The 20,451-nt window shown below is 35.8% G+C and overlaps 1 protein-coding gene across 1 annotated transcript; it reads right to left on the bottom strand.

Annotated features, from left to right (window-relative positions):
* Positions 1-956: 956 nt before the first annotated feature.
* si:ch73-364h19.1 (uncharacterized) lies at positions 957-19,763 on the bottom strand. The gene is made up of 5 exons (XM_051098364.1): positions 19,482-19,763; positions 18,110-18,219; positions 7,763-7,861; positions 7,333-7,503; positions 957-2,128 (listed from the first exon to the last, which is right to left on the bottom strand). The coding sequence occupies exons 1-5, from the start codon at positions 19,558-19,560 to the stop codon at positions 1,937-1,939; spliced, it is 651 nt and encodes a 216-aa protein (XP_050954321.1). The 5' UTR covers positions 19,561-19,763; the 3' UTR covers positions 957-1,936.
* Positions 19,764-20,451: the final 688 nt, after the last annotated feature.

Raw genomic sequence — 20,451 nt, 5'->3', positions numbered from 1 at the left:
AAAAATCCATAAGTTTAAGACAAAGGGGCAAAAAAAGCCCCTGCATAATTAAACAATGTATTACAGCTATCGCGATTAAAATGAAATGTTAAATGAATGAAAAGTGTCAATTCGCGAAATTGGATTTGCTCTTATTGCTTTTACGCACTATTTTGTGCAGCGTTGATCCTAACAACGAATCAAACGTGGTTCTGTTGAATTTAGGAATGTATTGGCCAATCAGAGGCGCTGAGATTAGTCAGCACTGAAACCGCGGAGCTGTGTTGATTGAGCACGCTCGTGAATTCCCGTATTATAAACAACATAGTGCAGATACGATCTAAATAAAAGATCAGTTTCATAGTTTCAGTGATTGTAACGGCGTGTTTGCATCATTTGTGCTAGACTAGACTAACTTGAACCGACAAGTTTCTCTGTGAAGAGAGAATGTGACCAAAGTGTAGACACAAAACAAAAACGTTTTTATATTGTTTTCTATATTGATATAAGCAATAAACTACAATAATGATTTTTGTCATAATGTAGCAACCCCTATAAGCTCCTGTTTTTAAATAGCCTGCAGTTTTAAACAGTCTGTTGGTATTGACAAGTTTAAAATATTGATTAAAATAGTTGAATAAATGTAAGTATTTAAAGACAACACAGTATGGTTTTCATATAATACGGTGATTATAAAAATTGCTCTCACAAATGTAAAAAAATGCCCCTGAAAATCAATTGCCCCTTAATGGAAAAGTTCATTTATGACCCTGTTTACTATGACCTCTTGTCCTTGCTTAATTTTGGTGCCCTAAGGACAATCTTTCCCACATAGCTTTTGAAACATGCAAACGTGTGTTCAGAGGAAAATAAGAACACCTGTGACCTCAAACTTGTTACTCATGAAACACCTTCAAACTCATTTGAATTTTGTTTGTGCATGCAAACATCTGAACTCATTCGCTCTGAGCCTACGTACTGTATTTAGTGATGAAACAGAAGAAAAACGGAAGTCGAGTAATACTTTTACAAACTGTACATTTAACATTCACAGTGAAACAATCAAGCACATTCATAATTTGTAATTTAAAAAGAGATTCAACAAACGGAATTTCAGCAAGGCATCATTTGGTTTGACAAGGAACATGTACACTGAAAAAAAATTACCAGTTTGGTTAAAATCTGCATTGAATTAAAACTACTTTCCATTCTCTCTTGCTAAAATAATGATAAAATTTGTTCTACCTAAAGAAAGTAATTTTTCAAAAAGATATACTCTCATACAAAAGCAAATAATGATGATGAAATGGTAATAAAAGAACTGCAAAAAAATGTCCCTGTAATGTCCAAAACATGGCTTCAATGTCCCTTTTTGTGCTTATAGGTCAATACAGTGCATCAGCTGCTATTTTGGTATGAGATGAACCGGCCATCTCTGTGAAAAATTAAACCTGAAATCACAGTAGACTTTATTTATGGTTAATAAATGTCACTAGTGTTATTGTGAACAATTCATAAATGGATGTCATTTCAAAAAACATTTGTTGTCATAGCTTACAATCAAAATGAAATCAACATTCTCCACTTCTGAAATGTAATCAGATTCTCTGCTAATGTAAAATAATATAATATCATGGAATGTGATGTAACTTTTACATTTTTTAGGCTTGGAAAAGTCATGGTTTCATGTCATTTTTTAACAGACAGAACTTAAATTCTTGCATATTCTTGTTCTTCTCCTTTTTTCCAGTGGTGATGCAACATCCTTCTCCTCTCGTATTGTGCTAGTGCAAGTTATTGCATAGGTCAGGTCCTACCCTATTTTGGTGTCCTTTGCAAGCACAGCAGATTCTCGCACACGCCGGCCGGGCTCATCAGGGTGAGCAATCAGCTGTCAGCACAGCGACAGCTCAACAGCTGTTCATTTCCCGCTGAGGATAGATTGCATTCTTGCGCTTTAATTAACAGTGTTATTGGGATCTTGTGAGTCTTGTGAGATTTGAGGTAGATCTTCATATGCAGGTAAATCTGTGTCGGCCTCAGAGACTGTAACCGGTGCTTGTGGCGGCTCCTCGGGTGCCAGGATGTCAAACGGGACATCAATGGACTGGACGGACTGACGAATGCTCTCCTCATATGTGGGAGGCGGCTGTGGTGAAGAAAAACAAAGATAAAGCTTGACTTAAACCACACATGTGACACCACAATGAACAGCTTGTACAAGATACATTCTGTTTATGTCACATTTAATTTGTGTTTAACCAAAAGTACAAAAGTACTGGAAGTTTAACTTAACTTAAAGTTTTTACTTAATGAATTACATTTAGAATTAAGAGATTATTATTATTATTATTTATCAGCTAGGGAAAAAAATAGTGTGTCATTTTTAGTGGTGTCTGGACTCCTTCATTCTCTTAAATGAAAATTTGCTGAAATTTGATTCTCCCTCAGGCTGTCTAAGATGTAGATGAGTTTGTTTCTTAATGGGAACAGATTTAGAGAAACTTAGCATTACATCATTTGCTCACTAATGGATCCTCTGCAATGAATGGGTGCCGTCGAGTCCAAAACAGCTGATCAAATATTTGTTTTGAACTGTTTTGGACATGTTTTTGCTTGTAAATAGTGCTTGATCTGTGCATAATTCATATTTTAGCTGGAAGCCATGGTTTTAAGTTAAAAACCTTTTAATGAAGAATTTGATTCTTGGAAACACATTGCTGAAGATGGTAATTGATTGACTGGAGTTGTGTGGATTACTTGTGGATTATTGTGATGTTTTTATCGGCTGTTTGCACTCTCATTCTGACGGCACCCATTTACTGCAGAGGATCTATTGGTGAGCAAGTGATGTGATGCTACATTTCTCCAAATCTGTTAAAGAAACAAACTCATCTATGTCTTGGATGGCCTGAGGGTGAGGAAATTTTCAGCACATTTTCATTTATGGATGAACTATTTCTTTAAAGTCACATGAAATAAATTCTTATTGAAATGACCTAAACCAATAGTTCACCCAAAAATGAAAATTACCCAGTGATTTACTCACCCTCAAGCCCAGGTGTATATGACTTTCTTCTTTCATATAAATACAATCAGAGTTATATTAAAAATGTCCTGCCTCTTCCAAGCCTTATAATGGCAATGAATGGCTGTTGAAATTTTGAAGTCCAATAAAGTGGATCCATCCATCATAAAAAGTACTCCACACGACTCTGGGGGGTTAATAAACTACTTCTGAAGTACTGATGTATTTGTGTAAGAAAAATATCCATATTTAAAACTTTATAAACCATAATCTCTAGCTTCTGCTAACTGTCGTACACACACTCACAAGAGAGTGACGTTCCAGTGGAATGACGTAGGACGTAGGCATAGTCTCGTGAGAACCAAGTTTACAGCAACGAAAAAACAGTCTCCTCTTGGCTTGTATTGAAATCCTCTAACATTTTTCTTTCAAAATCCTCATTTTGTACTTCTAATTCAGTGTTTTGTTTTGTTCTCTCCTTTGTGTTCATCACTTCCACTTTCGCCTAGGTCATCTGCTGGAACGCCACTTTCTTGTGACAGTTGGTGTAAGCTAGAGATTATGGTTTATAAAGTTTTATATGTAAATATTTTTCTTACACAAACACATCGATTTGCTTCCTTTATTAACACCCTGGAGCCGTGTGGAATACTTTTTATGATGGATGAATACACTTTATTGGACTTCAAAATCTCAACAGCCATTCACTACCATTGTATGGTAGTGTATTCTGTATTCATTTGAAAGAAGAAAGTCATATAAACCTAAGATGGCTTGAGGGTGAGTAAATCATGGGGTAATTTTCAATTTGGGGTGAACTATCCCTTTAACAATGGTACAGTAGGGGGGAAATTATTTAATCCCCTCCTAATTTTGTACGTTTGCCCACTGACAAAGAAATGATCAGTCTGTAATTTTAAGGGTAGTTTTATTTTAACAGTGAGAGACAGAATAACAACAACAACAAAAAATCCAGAAAAACACATTTCAAAAAAGTTATATATTGATTTGCATTTTAATGAGTGAATTAAGTGTTTGACTCCTTCACAAAACATGACTTAGTACTCGGTGGCAAAACCCTTGTTGGCAATCACAGAGGTCAGACATTTCTTGTAGTTGGCCACCAGGTTTGCACATATCTAAGGAGGTTTTTGTCCCACTCCTCTTTGCAGATCCTCTTCAAGTCATTAAGGTTTCAAGGCTGACGTTTGGCAACTTGAACCTTCATCTCCCTCCACAGATTTTCTATGAGATTAAGGTCTGGAGACTGGCTAGGCCACTCCAGGATCTTAATGTGCTTCTTTATGAGCCACTCCTTTGTTGCCTTGGCTTTGTGTTTTGGGCCATTTTCATGCTGGAATACCCATCCATGACCCATTTTCAATGAGGGAAGGAGGTTCTCACCCAAGATTTGACAGTGCATGGCCCAATCGCCCCTTTGATGCGGTGCAGTTGTTCTGTCCCCTTGCCAGAAAAACACCTCCAAAGCATGTTTCCACCTCCATGTTTGACAGAGGGGATGGTGTTCTTTGGGTTATAGGCAGCATTCCTTCTCCTCCAAACACAGCGAGTTGAGTTGATGCCAAAGAGCTTGATTTTGGTCTCATCTGACCACAACACTTTCACCCAGTTCTCCTCTGAATCATTCAGATGTTTACTGGGCCTTTACGTGCTTCTTCAGACGGGCCTTTACATGTGCTTTCTTGAGCAGGGGGACCTTGCGGGCGCTGCAGGATTTCAGTCCTTCACAGGATAGTGTGTTACCAGTTGTTTTCTTGGTGACTCATGATCATGATCATTGGAACTCCACGAGGTGAGATCTTGCATGGAGCCCCAAACCGAGAGAGATTACAGCTGACAGTTATTCTTCCATTTGCGAATAATCACACCAACTGTTGTCACCTTCACACCAAGCTGCTTGGTGATGGTCTTGTAGCCCATTCCAGCCTTGTGTAGGTCTACAATCTTTTCCCTGTGATCCCTGGACAGCTCTTTGGTCTTAGCTATGGTGGAGAGTTTGGAATCTGATTGATTGACTGCTTCTGAGGACAGGTGTCTTTTATACAGGTAACAAGCTGAGATTAGGAGCACTCCCTTTAAGAGAGTGTATAAAAGACACCTGGGAGTCAGAAATCTTGCTGATTGATAGGGGATCAAAAACTTATTTCACTCATTAAAATGCAAATCAATTGCATTTTTTCTGGATTTTTTTGTTATTCTGTCTGTTAAAATAAACCTACCAATAAAATTATACACTGATAGTTTCTTTGTCAGTGGGCAAACATACAAAATCAGCAGGGGATCAAATATTTTTTCCCCCGCTGTAAATGTGACCTTGTGTGACAATTGTTTTTGATGTAAACCAGACTTTATTGAAGAAGTGACCTGAGTCATAACTACAGTCAGTAAGCAAAACTAAGCACACTAGCAACACTGTAGCAACCACTTATGGCCTTACACAGTGGAGTGACAATCGTCCACTAGTGTCATGTCTTGAGAAAATATCCAGTAGAAAACAAAAATCTAGTTTCCTCATAATTCTATTATTATTTCACTTTCCTAACGCATATCAGGTGAGTACATTCCCAAAGATAAAGACCTTTGCGTCATGCTAATTCATAATACAGAGCTCAACATTTATTTAAACAAATTTAGTTGGCGATATCACTGCTTCTACCTTGCAGCAACTTCCTCTCACCATTTTATCTCTCCTACGTTCTTCTTTATCTTTAGCTTTAAGCTCCAAGCTCCCTTTAGCCTTCTAAAAAAACAGGGCCACTTTAGGACAGACAAAACTGCGTCCCTCAGCTGGAGAACAAGCTAATTAAGCTCAATAATAGGGTTAATGAGTGAAGGACGGCCCCTGTGAGTGAACGATCCACCCATTGAAACCTGGGGGGGTAAAGGAGAGGACAGACGGACAATGAGCCGTATTCTCGGCTAATGTTTACCTTGCAAAGATAGGCTGCTTTATTATGTTTGATGTGCATTAATTCCCATTAGCGTGTGTACTCATGCATTTTCCTGGCGCTAAGTCAACATCAAAGGGCCTTGAAATGCTCGCAGCATGTGTGCGTCATGGCAACAGCGCAGGTGAGGGATGTCTGCTTGTGTGGCAGTGAATGGCATCCATTTCTCACATTTGATCATGTTACGGAGCAGAAAATTGTGGGTCATTCATATTGAAAATCTATTGTTATTTAATTCAGTCAGACTGCAGCTGCTAAGAGACGAAACTGTTATAGCAGGGCTTTAGTAAAGCGACATTTGTAAGCTTTAGGTAGTCGACAGACTGTTGTTCCCTGATCTCATGACGAAAACGTGAGACGCAAAATACGTACAAATAAGTACTTATCACTGCAGTTTCCAACAGAATGAACACTAGAGGTGGTAAAACAACACTTTTAAAGGGGTCATCGGATGCTAAGTTTACTTTTACATGTTGTTTAAACATTACTGTGTGTTGGCAGTGTATGTACAAATCTACCCTATAATGATAAAAATCCATTCAGTGGCTTTTAATTAATCTGTAAAAATAATATCCCCTTTTTCAAATCGAGCCGTTTTCAGATGCCTGTCGTTGTGGCGTCACACCCACAAAGGCCGCTCCCACGATAGTTGATTGACATGAGCGTTTTACCTCAGATCAGCTGTCACAGTCCGCCCACTTCGTTTTGTTGCCGGAGCAGGGATGTAAGTTAGACAAGAATGTCTCCGATTGAGCGATTGAGGTGTTGTGTTGCTGGATGTAATAATGAACATAGTGGTCATCATTTACTCCCGACATCTGAGCCGCTGAAGATGCAGTGGATTACGTTTGTTTGTGAAGGGAACACACCTCCCGATCTACATATATCCGCCTATGTTCGCGCAAATCATTCGTGATCCAGCTTCACTTTCAGCAGAAGAGAGTATAAGAGTATTTTTATGAATCTTTGTGATCGCCTTTCCTAATAGTGTGCTAGTTAGCAAGTTTAGCAGCTAAACACGGCTAAAGTAAACAGGCTCGTCTCTCCACAGAGAGAAGAGAGGGGCAGGGCAGCCTCGACCAGAATGAGATGATTTTTGCAGAGCTGATTTTGTCAGGTAAAAAGGTAAAAAGGGTGTTGTTTTACACAGCCATTGAGAATTTTTAACCAGAGTGTATTATAGACTTTTCAATAAGACTATCAACTTTGGAAAATGGGCATCCGATGACCCCGTTAATCGTTTTTTTATACACAGTTATGAAAATGTTTCCACAGGTATGTTTTTATCATGAGATCAGGTTAGACTGATGTGAACTTTAAGTGTATGTTTTTAGATGATTAAAGTGTATGAGTCACCTCTGTCACAACAGGTCCGTTCAGGCCGAAGCGGTCGGCGATCATCATGTGGATCTGCCGCTGTCTGTCTTTCTTGCGCACGCTCTCGTATGAGGGCAGACGAGGAAGAGGAGGCTCCAGTGAGGAAAGGTAATAGCTGCTAGGCACACCAATGAGGAACAACGAGCCCGACTGAGAAGCACAAGAAGAAACAAAATATGAATACATGATATATCCAAATGAGGAACTGAAATTGCTGAATTTATAGGCTCTGTTTCTAGATAATTTCACCCTCATGTTATTCCAAACCTGTATTCATTTTTTTTTTTCAGAAAATACATAGAAGAAAAGTGATCATACAGGCTTCTAACGACATGAAGGTGAGTAAATTAATGTGTAAACTGTGCGGAAGGATATAGATTCATTCATATTTTTACTGAAAAGCTCTTACCTGTGCATTCACATTATCCAGACCGGTGTCATGTGTTTGCTCAGCATCAGATGAACCAACTAGCGTCTGTCTGCTGTTGTAGTACTGAGGAGGAGATTCCTGTTCAGTCAAGAAATAACAAATTTCCGTTAATATAACATTTCTGAATTTTTTTGAAAATGTTTTTGAAAGAAGTCTCACCAAGACTGCATTTATTTGAGCAAAAAACAAAAAACAAAAAACAAAAAAACAGTAATATTGTGAAATATTATTGCAATTTTAAATATTTTTTTTCTGTTTGAATGGATTTTAAAATGTAATTTATTCCTGTGATGCAAAGCTGAATTTTCAGCATCATTACTCCAGGCTTCAGTGTCACATGATCCTTCAGAAATCATTCTAATATACTGATTTGCTGCTTGAAAACATTTCTTGTTAATATCAATGTTGAAAACCGTTGTGCTGCTTAATATTTTTTTGGAAACAATTCCATTTTTTTCTATTCTTTGATGAATAGAAAGCTGAATGAACAGCATTTATTTGAAATATAATCTTTTGTAACATTATGAATGTCTTTACTGTCATGTTTGATCATTTTAATGTGTTCTTACTGAACCCCACCCTTTTGAACATTATATACAATGTAAAATATATATTGTTTTACCAAAATAAGAGGGATCATACAAAATGCATGTTATTTTTTATTTAGTACTGACCTGAATAAGATATTTCACATAAAAGATGTTTAGTCCACAAGAGAAAATAATAGTTGAATTTATTAAAATGACTCTGTTCAAAAGTTTACATACACTTGATTCTTAATACTTTGTTGTTACCTGAATGATCCATGGTGTTTTGGGTTTTTTTCTTTTTAGTGATAGTTTCTGAGCCCCTTGTTTTCCCTGAACAGTTAAACTGCTCTCTGTTCTTTAGAAAAATCCTTCAGGTCCCACAAATTCTTAGATTTTTCTGCATTTTTCTGTATTTGAACCCTTTCCAACAATGACTGTATGACTTTGAGATTCATCTTTTCACACTGAGGACAACTAAGGGACTCATATACAACTATTACAGAAGGTTCAAACACTCACTGATGCTTCAGAAGGAAAAACAATGCATTAAGAGTTGGGGGGTGAAAACTTTTGAACAGAATGGCCTATTTGGCCTAAATCATATTCTTTTTCATTAAGTACTGCCCTTCAGAAGCTAAAGATACTTACGTTTTCCAGAAGACAAAATCATTTTAATTTACCGTGATCTTTAAATTCAAAACGTCTTCACCCCCAGCTCTTAATGAATTGTGTTTCCTTCTTGAGCATCAGTGAGCATTTGAACCTTCTGTAATAGTTGCATATGAGTCCCTCAGTTGTCCTCAGTGTGAAAAGATGGAGCTCAAAATCATCCAGTCATTATTAATATTTACGGTAATGATATTCAGTTCAGTTTTCAATTGTGCTTTATTGTCCTTTCCATAACTAAACCACCAGCATAGTAGTTACAATGTTTTCATATTGACTACATGTCAAACCATCACCAGTCATAATTTAAAGTCTCACACCCTCTTCTTTGTTTCTGTAATGTCTCTCCTCCTCTTCCTACATCTGCAATGTTAGAGCCAGACCTCTGGATGGTCGTAAATTATGTGGCTAAAGAGAAGGACCACCAAGCAACTTCCTCAACGGCCTCCCCTCCCATCCACGACTAGATTAGGCAGGCGGACCCGCGTGAGGCCGAGGAATTCCTCCAGCCCAGCCGGACACTCTGTGATTACCCCACACCTAAATAGAAGCCTTTGTGTCCCAGGACAATACAGCGTCTTACTGCGTCATCAGGGCCCTGAGTAACAAACCCCACACTGGCGTTTTAAAGGTCTGCCACTGTTTTGCACCCTTGTTTCTGTGGCAGGTACTAGTAAACGAGTGCACTCCGATTTATAGGCCCACATGTCACCCGCACAGTGCTACAAGTCAGATGTCAGAGCACTAGGTGGCCAAAACATGCAGAGGAAGGCTTATAACCAGGGCTCGAGGCAAAATGCCATGTCAAGCGGCAAAACGGCAAAAAAAAAAAAAAATATATATATATATATATATATATACACACACACACACTTTTAAAGTATATTGTGTTTGTAATAATACTAAAGTGTACTTCTTTTTCACAGGGGATCATACTTTTACTATATACATTAATAAAAATGTAATTTTATAATAAACAGCCATAGTAGTTTTTATTACCCCACTTGAAGAATAATTAAAAGTGTCCTCTGAAAGGTTAAAAAATGCTCCTGACAATCAATTCTAGTAGGCAAATATCATCCCTAAACGAAGCTTGGAACCTAATCTGTGGCACTGGTGAGGATTTGGACACAAGGCAGGGTTCCTGACAGCTCTGACATCACTCACAGTGACGTATTTTGACCTTTCCCACCACCCCTCCCATTTGGGACTCTGAGAGACACGTTTAGTAAATGTGAGGTCAGGGGTCACCTTCCCTCGCTGGTTTGGACTTTCAACAGTCTCGAAGACCCCCTAAAAAAAGAGAGACGTTCTTTTGTTTGCTCCTCTGATTCAGGCAGTGTGAAAAAGCAAAAGCGTGTAAAATCAGTCCTGAAGTCGGGGGAGGACCTCTTCAGCAGCGTGCCTTTTTCAGTGCCTGACCTAAAGTAAAACCTTTGTCTCCTCTGATCCCCCACCAAAACACAGGACCTAACGATCGGATGGCGAAGACACCTCAGGAAGAGGATGTGTATCTCTCAAAATGAATGAAGTTTCCTTAAGAGTTAATGAAAGAGTTTAGCTTGCATTGGGCTGTTGTGTTGTAGAACTTGTATTGTGTGTTATTAAACGCCACGGCATGCAAGATGTTCATGTCTTTTTTTTCTTCAGTTGAAAAGAAATTAAGGGTTTTGAGGAATACGTTCCAGGATTTTTCTCCATATAGTGCACTTTAATGGAAAACAACGAGTTGAAGGTCCTTTCAGTGCAGCTTCAAAGACATCTACACAATCCCAGCCAAGGAATAAAGGTCTTATCTGGCGAAACGATTAGTCATTTTCTTAAAAAAAAAAAAAAAATACAATTTATTTACTTTTTTATCCACAAATGCTCATCTTCCACTATCTTTTTTGTAAAGGGCGTTTGACCTTCTTTGCACGTTCACTTTGTAAACACTTAGTCTGTACTTCCTCCTACGTCATGCGTGTATGTCCACGTAAGGAGTGAGATCAGGCTAGTGCAAGCTGAGCATTTGTGGTTCCAATGACATAAAGTACATAAATTTGTATTTTTTTTAAGAAAATGACCAATTGTTTAGCTAGATAAGACCCTTATTTTTCAGGTGGGATCGTGTAGAGCCCTTTGAAGCTGCATTGAAACTGCAATTTGGATCTTCTTTGGACCCCCATTGAAGTCCACTATGGAGAAAAATCTGGAATGTTTTCCTCAAAAACCTTCATTTCTTTTCGACTGAAGAAAGAAAGACATAAACATCTTGAATGATGTGGGGGTGAGTTAATTATCAGGAAATTTTAATTTTGGAAGTGAAGTGATCCTTTAAAAATATAGTTTTTCTTTATGAACATTGAAATATCCTAAAGAGCCTGTTGTGGAATGGAAAGGTTCCATGGAAGGATTCCCAGGTTTTTCATCAGGGTTGCCAGGTTTGCACATCAAACCCCCCCAATTTTTACTTAAAACTAGCCCAGTCATTTCGAGGGGATCCCCTGGTAAAAATCGCATTCTGAGGGGTAGAATACACATTTTTTGGTGGGGTTCCCCTGGTAAAATTCAGATTCCAGGGGCTAAATATCACATTATTGGGGTCGCTTCAATTCACGGACATGAAAAACAACCCACGGCAACAGTGTTAAAGTAGCCCAATTCCGTGGGAAAACCGTTGAGTTGGCAAAACTGTCCTTCATGGACCCACAGATGCTAATAAAGAGCCTTTTTTTAAATAATTATCCACAAGGAAAATCCTAATAGGCTTCTGCAGTCATTTAGTCCACCTAAACTCCTCACAAGCTCGCATTCAGATCTGCCTCCATCCAATCAACAACCAATGTCTTGGAAGAAAAGCAATGTTGCTACTTTCTTACTTTAAAGAGCAAAAATCTGACAATACATCCCATTACTTGTTAAAATGACTTTGAGTAAAACTATTGGTGGATGTTGTTTGTTTACAGCCTTGTGATGCAAAAACATTGCTGTGCTAAACAATTTCATGGCTGTATAATACTGTACATGCAGTACATCGAATGATCATTTTAAGACAGGTTCTCTACCTTGCTCCTGGAGATCTATCTTCACATAAAGCCTTCAATGTGTTTACATGCACGTTCTTAAACTGATTATGCTTAATAAGCTGACAATGTGTGTGGTCATAAACCTTTTTCCATTATCGGCATAAGATCATAAACAGCTTTAGAACATACAGATCAACACAGCTAAATTTTTGTCTACTTCCTTGATTTCTCCCTGCACGTAAACAACTTAAACTGCTTTCTGTTTGCTTATTTAAGTGCACATTTGTGATACCTAACAGGAAAGCATCCCTACTGTGAATTTAAATGCATCCAAACAGAACAAGTGTTTCGCTATACACTCTTAAAAATAAAGGTGCTTCATGATGTCATAGAAGAACCCTTTTTGTCTAAATGGTTCCATAAAGAACCTTGAACATCTGAAGAACTTTTCTGTTTTACAAAAGGTTCTTTGTGGTGAAAGAAGGTTCTTCAGATTATTAAAAGGTAAGAAAGAGATGGATCTTTAAAGAACCTTTGACTGAATGGTTCTTTGTGGAACCAAAAATTGGTTCATCTATGGCTTCGATGGCAAGTGTAGAAGAAAATATATTGTACACTCTGACACCCTCTTGACCCAAAAATGTTCACATTTTATTCTACGACATAAATTACATCAGTAATATCCACTTTTTTTAAAGCTTTTACTTGTCTTGAAAAAGGCAGTTGCTAACAAGTGGCTAAATGGTCCTACAGAGTTTGTCTGGGACATAAATTCAGTCATTAATTGCTCAGCCTCATGTAGTTCCAAACCCGTAAGACCTTCCTCTTCCGCCAGGAGGTGGCGACAACTGGCCGTTTAAAAAAAGTGTGTCATTGAATCATTCATTCAGGAGATTTCAATAGTTAAACAAGTCTTAAAGAAGTCAGACACTGACTCCTTCATTGAATGTTTTTTTTTTTGTTTTTTTTTAATTTTGTTTAAATAAATATATGTTTTTAAAAGACGTAAGCAAAGAACAGTTTGTCAGAACCACTATGCTATTTTGTTTAGTTTTCAATTTTTTTTTTCTCCAGAATCATGGTCTCCAATTTGTTGAAAACAACTGGGATTCTCAGTTTATCCAGAATCATGAAGCTCTTGTTTAAATGTTGTTTATTACTGCATATAATTCATTAAAATGGAAGTTTAATTTCATAAAGATTAAAATGCACCTATATTTTTTTTTGCATTTTGTCTTTTTCAGTTGAATAAAAGACTATTTTCCTTATATATTTCATCATTAAGGATTTCTTAAGAAAAGTTTAAAAATCTCGTCTTGTCTCGTTTTCGTGAACACAGTCTCGTGTCTCGTCTCATGGGATAAGTGTCTTGTCACACCCCTATTATCAGCGTACTGGCGTGAACATGCTTCAGGTGTGTTTGATCAGGGTTGATCTAAAATCTGCTTGATTTAAATATGGCGGTCACTTCTAAAACGTCATTGTGTGATCATTTGTGTGGTCAAAGAGAAAAGTGATTTCATCACAGATCTCTTCTGTGCCTCGTTTAACCAGTACTTCACATCTATCTTCACCACAGTTTAACTAGCAGACATGTTTTTGCATTTCCTCTTTGTGGGAGGAAGAATGTGGAGGCAGTTTCCCTGTGTTGCTAAGATAAGGTTAAAGTGCTCTCGGGGGGAACGGTTAGGGTTGAAAGTGAACAGGAAAAGGAAATGCAGAGGATGAGGTATGACTTTAGGGTAAGTCAATAAGTGTGAGGGATCTGCTTGACGACCAAAACACAGCAGATAAACGCGGCGCTAATCTAACATCTGCTTTCACGACTAACATCCTGAGGACTGGACACCTTAAAGGAGAAATTCTCTGCCACTGTGCTTAGTAAAGACCTGACTGGTCAAAAATTGTGCTGTTTTTGAAAATGTAAACTATCCATTTATGTGTGTGTGTGTGTGTGTGTGTGAGTGTGTGTTTATATTTTGCCTACCCTAGTGAAAAAATATTTACTAAAATGTATTGTTTAATAAAAACACCCTGCAATTGTACTATTGTGCAAGTATGCAAAACTGGTATAATTAAAGTATGCTAAATTAAAACAACTAATTTTGTACTTCATGCACTTTAATTGTGCGGAAGTAGTGCTGAAGTCCATCTAAAGATATACTGAAGTATATTTGATTGTGTTAAAGTGCAACTATTGCAAGTATACTTCAGGTACACTTGATATATCTTGATTTAAAGACTGATGTGAAACAGAGATCATACAATCCTTATAAGTAGTGACATTAAAACACATTTTAGGATTAATATAAAAAAAAAAGTGCATTGTGCAATAAAGAAATACTCCACATAAAGTTAATGTATTAAACAATGAACAACACATTTATTACAGTATTTATTAATCTTTGTTAATGTTAGTTAATAAAAATACAGTTGTTTATATTCGTTCACAGTGCATTAACTAATGTTAACAAACACAGCTTGTGATTTTAATAATGCATTAGTAAATGCTGAAATTAACATTAACTAAGATTAACAAATGCTCCATAGAAATATTGTTCATTCTTAGTTCATGTTAACTAATGTAGTTAGCTAATCTTAACTAATGAACCTTTTTGTAAAGTGTTACCTAACTGTTTTAAACGTTGAAAACCTGTTTAACACATTTAAATCCAATCAGTTGATTTCACACTTCTCTGCTACAAAAGATCCCACCAATATCTCAAGCTGTGCTCAAATTTCCCCAGATATCATATCAGAATTTTTAACATAAATTAATCAAATTTATTCTAGATCAAATTATTAGAGCTCTGCTATCAACATATACTGTCAGTCTGAATGAGTTTCTATTTTAATTTCTCCAAAGGAATTTTAAAAGAAATATCTAAGGCGAATTGATATTACAAATTAAGATAACAGAGAACAAAGTTTCTTGAATCATAAAATAGCAATGTTTTAGCTAAATTATTTCTCCAACAATTTATTGCACTGAATGGACATTTGTAATGTCTTCTAATCATGAAAGTATATATTTATTGAGTGTATTGAGAGTATTGAGTGTAATGCATTACTAATTAATAATTATTGTAATTGAATTACTTTTCCCTTTAAAAGAGTAACGTAAAGGATTTCTGTCATTGACAGAAATCCCTTACGTTACAGAAGTAACAGTTGTTACTTCTGATGTAATTACATTAAATACTGTATAGACAATGTAACCATCTCCCTTCAAATACTTTGGTCAGTTCAAGAATAATTTATGCAAATTTTATATTATTTATTTTAAGTTTCATGTCTGTTGTTCAATAAGGGTGATATGGGATTTAGAAAGTAATTTGTAATAAGTAATGAAATTATTTTCAGAGAAAGCAATTACTGCTGATTACACAGTGAGTAATTACATGGTTGAATATATAGTTATTAGCTAGTAATTAATTACTTTTTTATGAGGAACTTGCCCAACACTACTTGCAGATAATATACTAATAAATAAGAACCACTTAAAGGAGAAGTCCACTTCCAGAACAAAAAAAAAAAAAAAATAAAATACAGATAATGTACTCACCCCCTTGTCATCCAAGATGTTCATGTCTTTCTTTCTTCAGTCATAAAGAAATTATGTTGTTTGAGCAAAACAGTTTAGCATTTTTTTCCATATAATGGACTGATATGGTGCCCCGAGTTTTAACTTCCAAAATGCAGTTTAAATGTGGCTTCAAACGATCCCAAATGCGGTTGTAAATGATCCCAGCTGAGGAAGAAGGGTCTTATCTACCGAAACAATTGGTTATTTTAATTTAAAAAAATACAGTTTAAATACTTTTTAATCTCAAATGCTCATCTTGTCTTGCTCTCCCTGAACTCTGTGTATTCTGGCTCAAGACAGTTGTATGTCGAAAAACTCCAATCGTATTTTCTCCCTCAACTTCAAAAATCATTTCAAAATCATCCTACATCGCTGCAGAAGTACTGCAGTCTTTGCAAAGTGAACATGCAAAGAAGATCAAACACCCTTAACAAAAAAGGTAAAACAGTGATATAGGACGATTTTGAAGTTGAGGGAGAACATGAGATGGGACTTTTTCGACATACCCTAACTGTCTAGGCAAAGACAAGACAAGCGTTTGACATTAAAAAGTATATAAACTCTATTATTTTTATGAAAAAAGAGGATTGTTACACTAGATAAGACCCTTCTTCTTTGGCTGGAATTGTTTACAACCGCATTTGGGATCGTTTGAAGCCACATTTAAACTGCATTTTGTAAGTTCAAACTTGGGGCACCATAGAAGTCACTATATGGAGAAAAATCCTGAAATGTTTCCCTCAAAAAACATAATTTTTATGACTGAAGAAAGAAAGACATGAACATCTTGGATGACAAGGGGGTGAGTTCTCCTTTAAGTGAACATTTAAAGAGAGACACTTTCATGTCTGTCGTGTTTCTTAACTTACTTTCAATAACCTTTTTAAAAAAAAGTTGCAATGTTTAAAATGACCAATTTAAAGGTTTAAATAATTACTTTTTAATAATATTCATAAAAAGTGAAATTACGTAAGCATATTTAAAGTTCTACCCAAGTGAGTCAAAAAGTACTTTGTAACACTTTACAATATAATTCATTAGTTAACATTAGTTAACATGAACTAAGAATGAACAATACTTCTACGGCATTTATTAATCTTAGTTAAAGTTGATTTTAGCATTTACTAATGCATCTTTAAAATCACAAGTTGCGTTTGATAACATTGGTTAATGCACTGTCAACTAACATGAACAAACAATGAACAACTGTATTTTTATTAACTAACAAAGATGAATATATGCTGTAATAAATGTATTGTTCATTGTTTGTGTTAGTGAATACATAAACTAATGTTAACAAATGACACCTCACTGTAAAGTGTTACAAAGTACTCTAAAGCCAAAGTGCAGCAGATTTTCATTTAATCGCAAGTATATTCTTTTAAAGTGTATTACTTCCATAGGTCCTTTTTTAAAAAGTATGTGAACGTTTCCAAGGGCAGACATCTTCGCTTTTTACTCCTCCACTCCAGTTTAATATCTGATTACTGTGTAACTTTGTAACTGTCATAGTCAGGGTAACAGTCACACTGTTTGTACTCATCTCTAACAGAACTGTATGTTTAGATATTTCAGACAACTCACAGTGACACACGTGAATCTGAGTTTGTGCTCTTCATTCAGTTTTAGATGTCAGATGCTGTTTCTTTTCTTAAAGTCTATATGATTTCTTAAACATCTAAAATGATTATGCCTTTATCCTCAAAACTCAACAGTTACATCTTTGAAGTTTTGACTTCTTGCTTATGTTGCTTAAGATCTATTATTTTGATTACGATCACAGCTGACGTTAACAACACAACCTCCCCGTGTGCTGAGTCACAGTATTTGGCACAGCACATGATGAAGCTCTTGAAAGTTTACCACAGTTAGGAAAAAAGATAATATGTAATCTCTGTTTGTGTGTAAGTGCACCAAACATTGATAACTCAAACAGTAGGGGACGTTCTTCATTTGCAAAATTATCAAACCAGGTCGCATGTAACTCTTTAACTGCATTTGACACTTTTCTCCACCTTTGTAGGGAAAACTGCACGTAATTGCACTGAATGTGCACCTCAAATCTTAAAAGCGTATTTTTATATAACTTGCAGATAATTTATTAATGAAATAAAAGTGTACAATTTCATAACAATGTTTCACAACACTTAAGGTACAGTTTTAAAAAGTGAAGGACAATTGTAACAATTAACTGTCCAATATTACTTTGTAAACAGCATAAAATTTCATTTTATAGAAAGGAAAATCACAAACGGCATCTCTCTCCTTCACAGGCAGTAATGAGATGAAGATTTAGAGGACTTGCGTTCAACAATGTCTCTAAACTAAATGAACTTAAGCTTTTCTCATTGCTCAAAGACCAAACTGCACGAGTCACAATGATTTTCTATGTCAGCAGTTGTCTCATTTGTGTCTTTCTCCTTAGCTTTTTAGAAGAAACATCTGAGGCTGTGTTGATAGTTAATAAAACCTGACTAAGAACCGAAATCCTTGAAGTATGAAAGTGTAGCAGTGAAACTTTCCTCTGAAGTCTTACCATGTCACTACGAGATTCCTGATAAACCCTCATTTTGCAGCACAGAGGAATCTTCCGGTACAGTATCAACAGCAGCACCACGATCATAAAGAAAAACACCAGACAACAGACTGAAAAAGACCAGAGACAATGCACATCAATCAGTTTGTTACCTATGCTTTCAAAGACACTTTAGCTGGTTTTCAATTAAAAGTAGTGTAAAATATTAGAATTGTAATTATTACAACAATCATATTGCTGTGCAACGCTAATTGTAAACATTGAAGCATGCTTAAATTTTGTCTTTAAAATCTTGGCAAACATAATTTATGCATAATTATGTCTAATTATGCATCATTTCATAATAAATGTAATCAATGGCTCAAAAGCTTTATTAGGTTACATGAAGAGTTTATTTGCAAAAACAGATAACTCCTTTTTTTATTACTTTTTAAAAAATCATGTTTTTTTATTGTTATCATGTTTTTATTGTGTTTTATTGTGTTAGTTAGCTGTATTTTTTTTGGCAATATTTACATAATCGAAATAACTCAACTGCAATTTGATTGAGATTAATTAAAATGCACAATGAAAAAACATGATTTTTGAAAATTGTAAAAAAGTTTATCTGTTTTTGCAAATTAACTCTTTATATATATATATATATATATATATATATATGTATATGTGTATATATATATATATATATATGTTTTTGTGTGTGTGTGTGTGTGTGTGTGTTACCCTGGACCAAAAAAAACAGTCTTATGTTGCACGGGCATATTTGTAGCAATAGCCAAAAATACATTGGATGGGTCACATTTATTGATTTTTCTTTTATGCCAAAAATTTTAGAATATTAAATAAAGATCATGTTCCATGAAGATATTTTGTAAATATCCTACCATAAATATATTAAAGCTTAATTTTTGATTAGTAATATGCAGTGCTACAAACTTCATCTGGACAACTTTAAAGGCAATTTTCTCAATATTTGGATTATTTTTGGCACCATCAGATCCATCCAGATTTTCAAATAGTTGTACATACATCAATAGAAAGCTTATTTATTTATTTTTCAGATGATGTATAAATCTTACTTTCGAGAAATTTACACTTATGACTGGTTTTGTGGTCCAGGGTCATGTATGTATATATATATATATATATATATATACACACACACGAACTAAGAAGGTAAGTTTTTATAGAGTTTAACTATTTTACAGTTATATAATATTGTTTCTAAAACAAGAAACGTGATTTTTCTACCCAAGAATTAAATAATAAATCAAAAGTTGCGACATTATTATCACAATTAAGACATTTAACATGAATTCTTGGTAAAATACATTACTTATTCTGTATTAAAACATAAAATATTCCTACTTACATGCACCCACGACGATTGTCCGCTGGTCCGCTGAGTCTGTGCTGGCGGAGGGCACTTTTGGGGACACAGTGGTGGACATCTCTGATAAATTCAACTTTTCTTAAAAGCGACCCGGGCTGTCTCATAGCAAGTTCTCAGAAGAGCAGTCTTTCTTTCTTCCCGGCTTCATTTCAGAGAGATGAGAGTGACTTAAATCCCAGAACTTCTGTTGAGTAAACTGAACGTCAGTCACGACTCACATCCTAACTAGTCCTCACGAAGCAGCGGACACTTTGTTGCCATCACTGAATGGACGGAGAACACTACTATGGTGAAGACTGGGCTCATGAATACTAATGACGTTAGTGATTGGATGCTGCGGAAAGGTTGCTACGCAACGGTTGCATAGACTAATTAATATTCATGAGCGTTGCCTTCAGCGTAGTAGGATTCGTTCATTTCGATGTCAGCAACATGTGAAATAGACTCAAATAAAGTTGTGATTTGTACTTACTAGCAGGGAAATACATAAATTAACATTCTCTTTAAATAATAATAATAAGGGAATAATAAATCAAATTAATTATATGACAGACTTCCTAGCGTATCGTGTAAATACACAAGCTGAAACATTCCACACGTAGCGGTTGTCTTGGAGACAGGCAGGACTTTGCGCTTTTAAAGTGCGCCGCCCAACGGCTGCATACAACATCTGCATGTAAAAAGCAGTTATTTATTATCTTTCTCATACTAATATTTAAATTATTTTGTAGACTTTTTTTATTTATTTAAAAAATAATTGTTACCTGTTGATAAGAATATCTTATGCTCGGGAAAACTTGACGGATTCGTGCACTAAATGATTTTTAATATTATTTCTTATTCATTTCTATAAACAATCGTCATTTGTGAATCACATATTTGTAATATCATATTTTAACGCGAGCAAGCACTGCCAAGCTGCCACCTGGTCATATGAATTGAGATACTG

This window comes from Labeo rohita, chromosome 3 (assembly GCF_022985175.1).
Source record: "Labeo rohita strain BAU-BD-2019 chromosome 3, IGBB_LRoh.1.0, whole genome shotgun sequence".
NCBI classification, from domain to species: Eukaryota; Metazoa; Chordata; class Actinopteri; order Cypriniformes; family Cyprinidae; genus Labeo; species Labeo rohita.
Note: the sequence above shows the minus strand (reverse complement) of the source record. Positions and strands in the feature narration are given on the sequence as shown.

What these genes read in the sequence shown, in the direction of transcription:
- si:ch73-364h19.1 (XM_051098364.1), bottom strand. Translation starts at nt 19,560, where the DNA reads ATGTCCACCACTGTGTCCCCAAAAGTGCCCTCCGCCAGCACAGACTCA. An exon ending in AGGAATCTCGTAGTGACATG is followed by an intron (nt 7,862 to 18,109) that starts GTAAGACTTCAG and finishes TTGACTGAACAG; the next exon opens with GAATCTCCTCCTCAGTACTA. An exon ending in ACGGACCTGTTGTGACAGAG is followed by an intron (nt 2,129 to 7,332) that starts GTGACTCATACA and finishes TCTTCACCACAG; the next exon opens with CCGCCTCCCACATATGAGGA.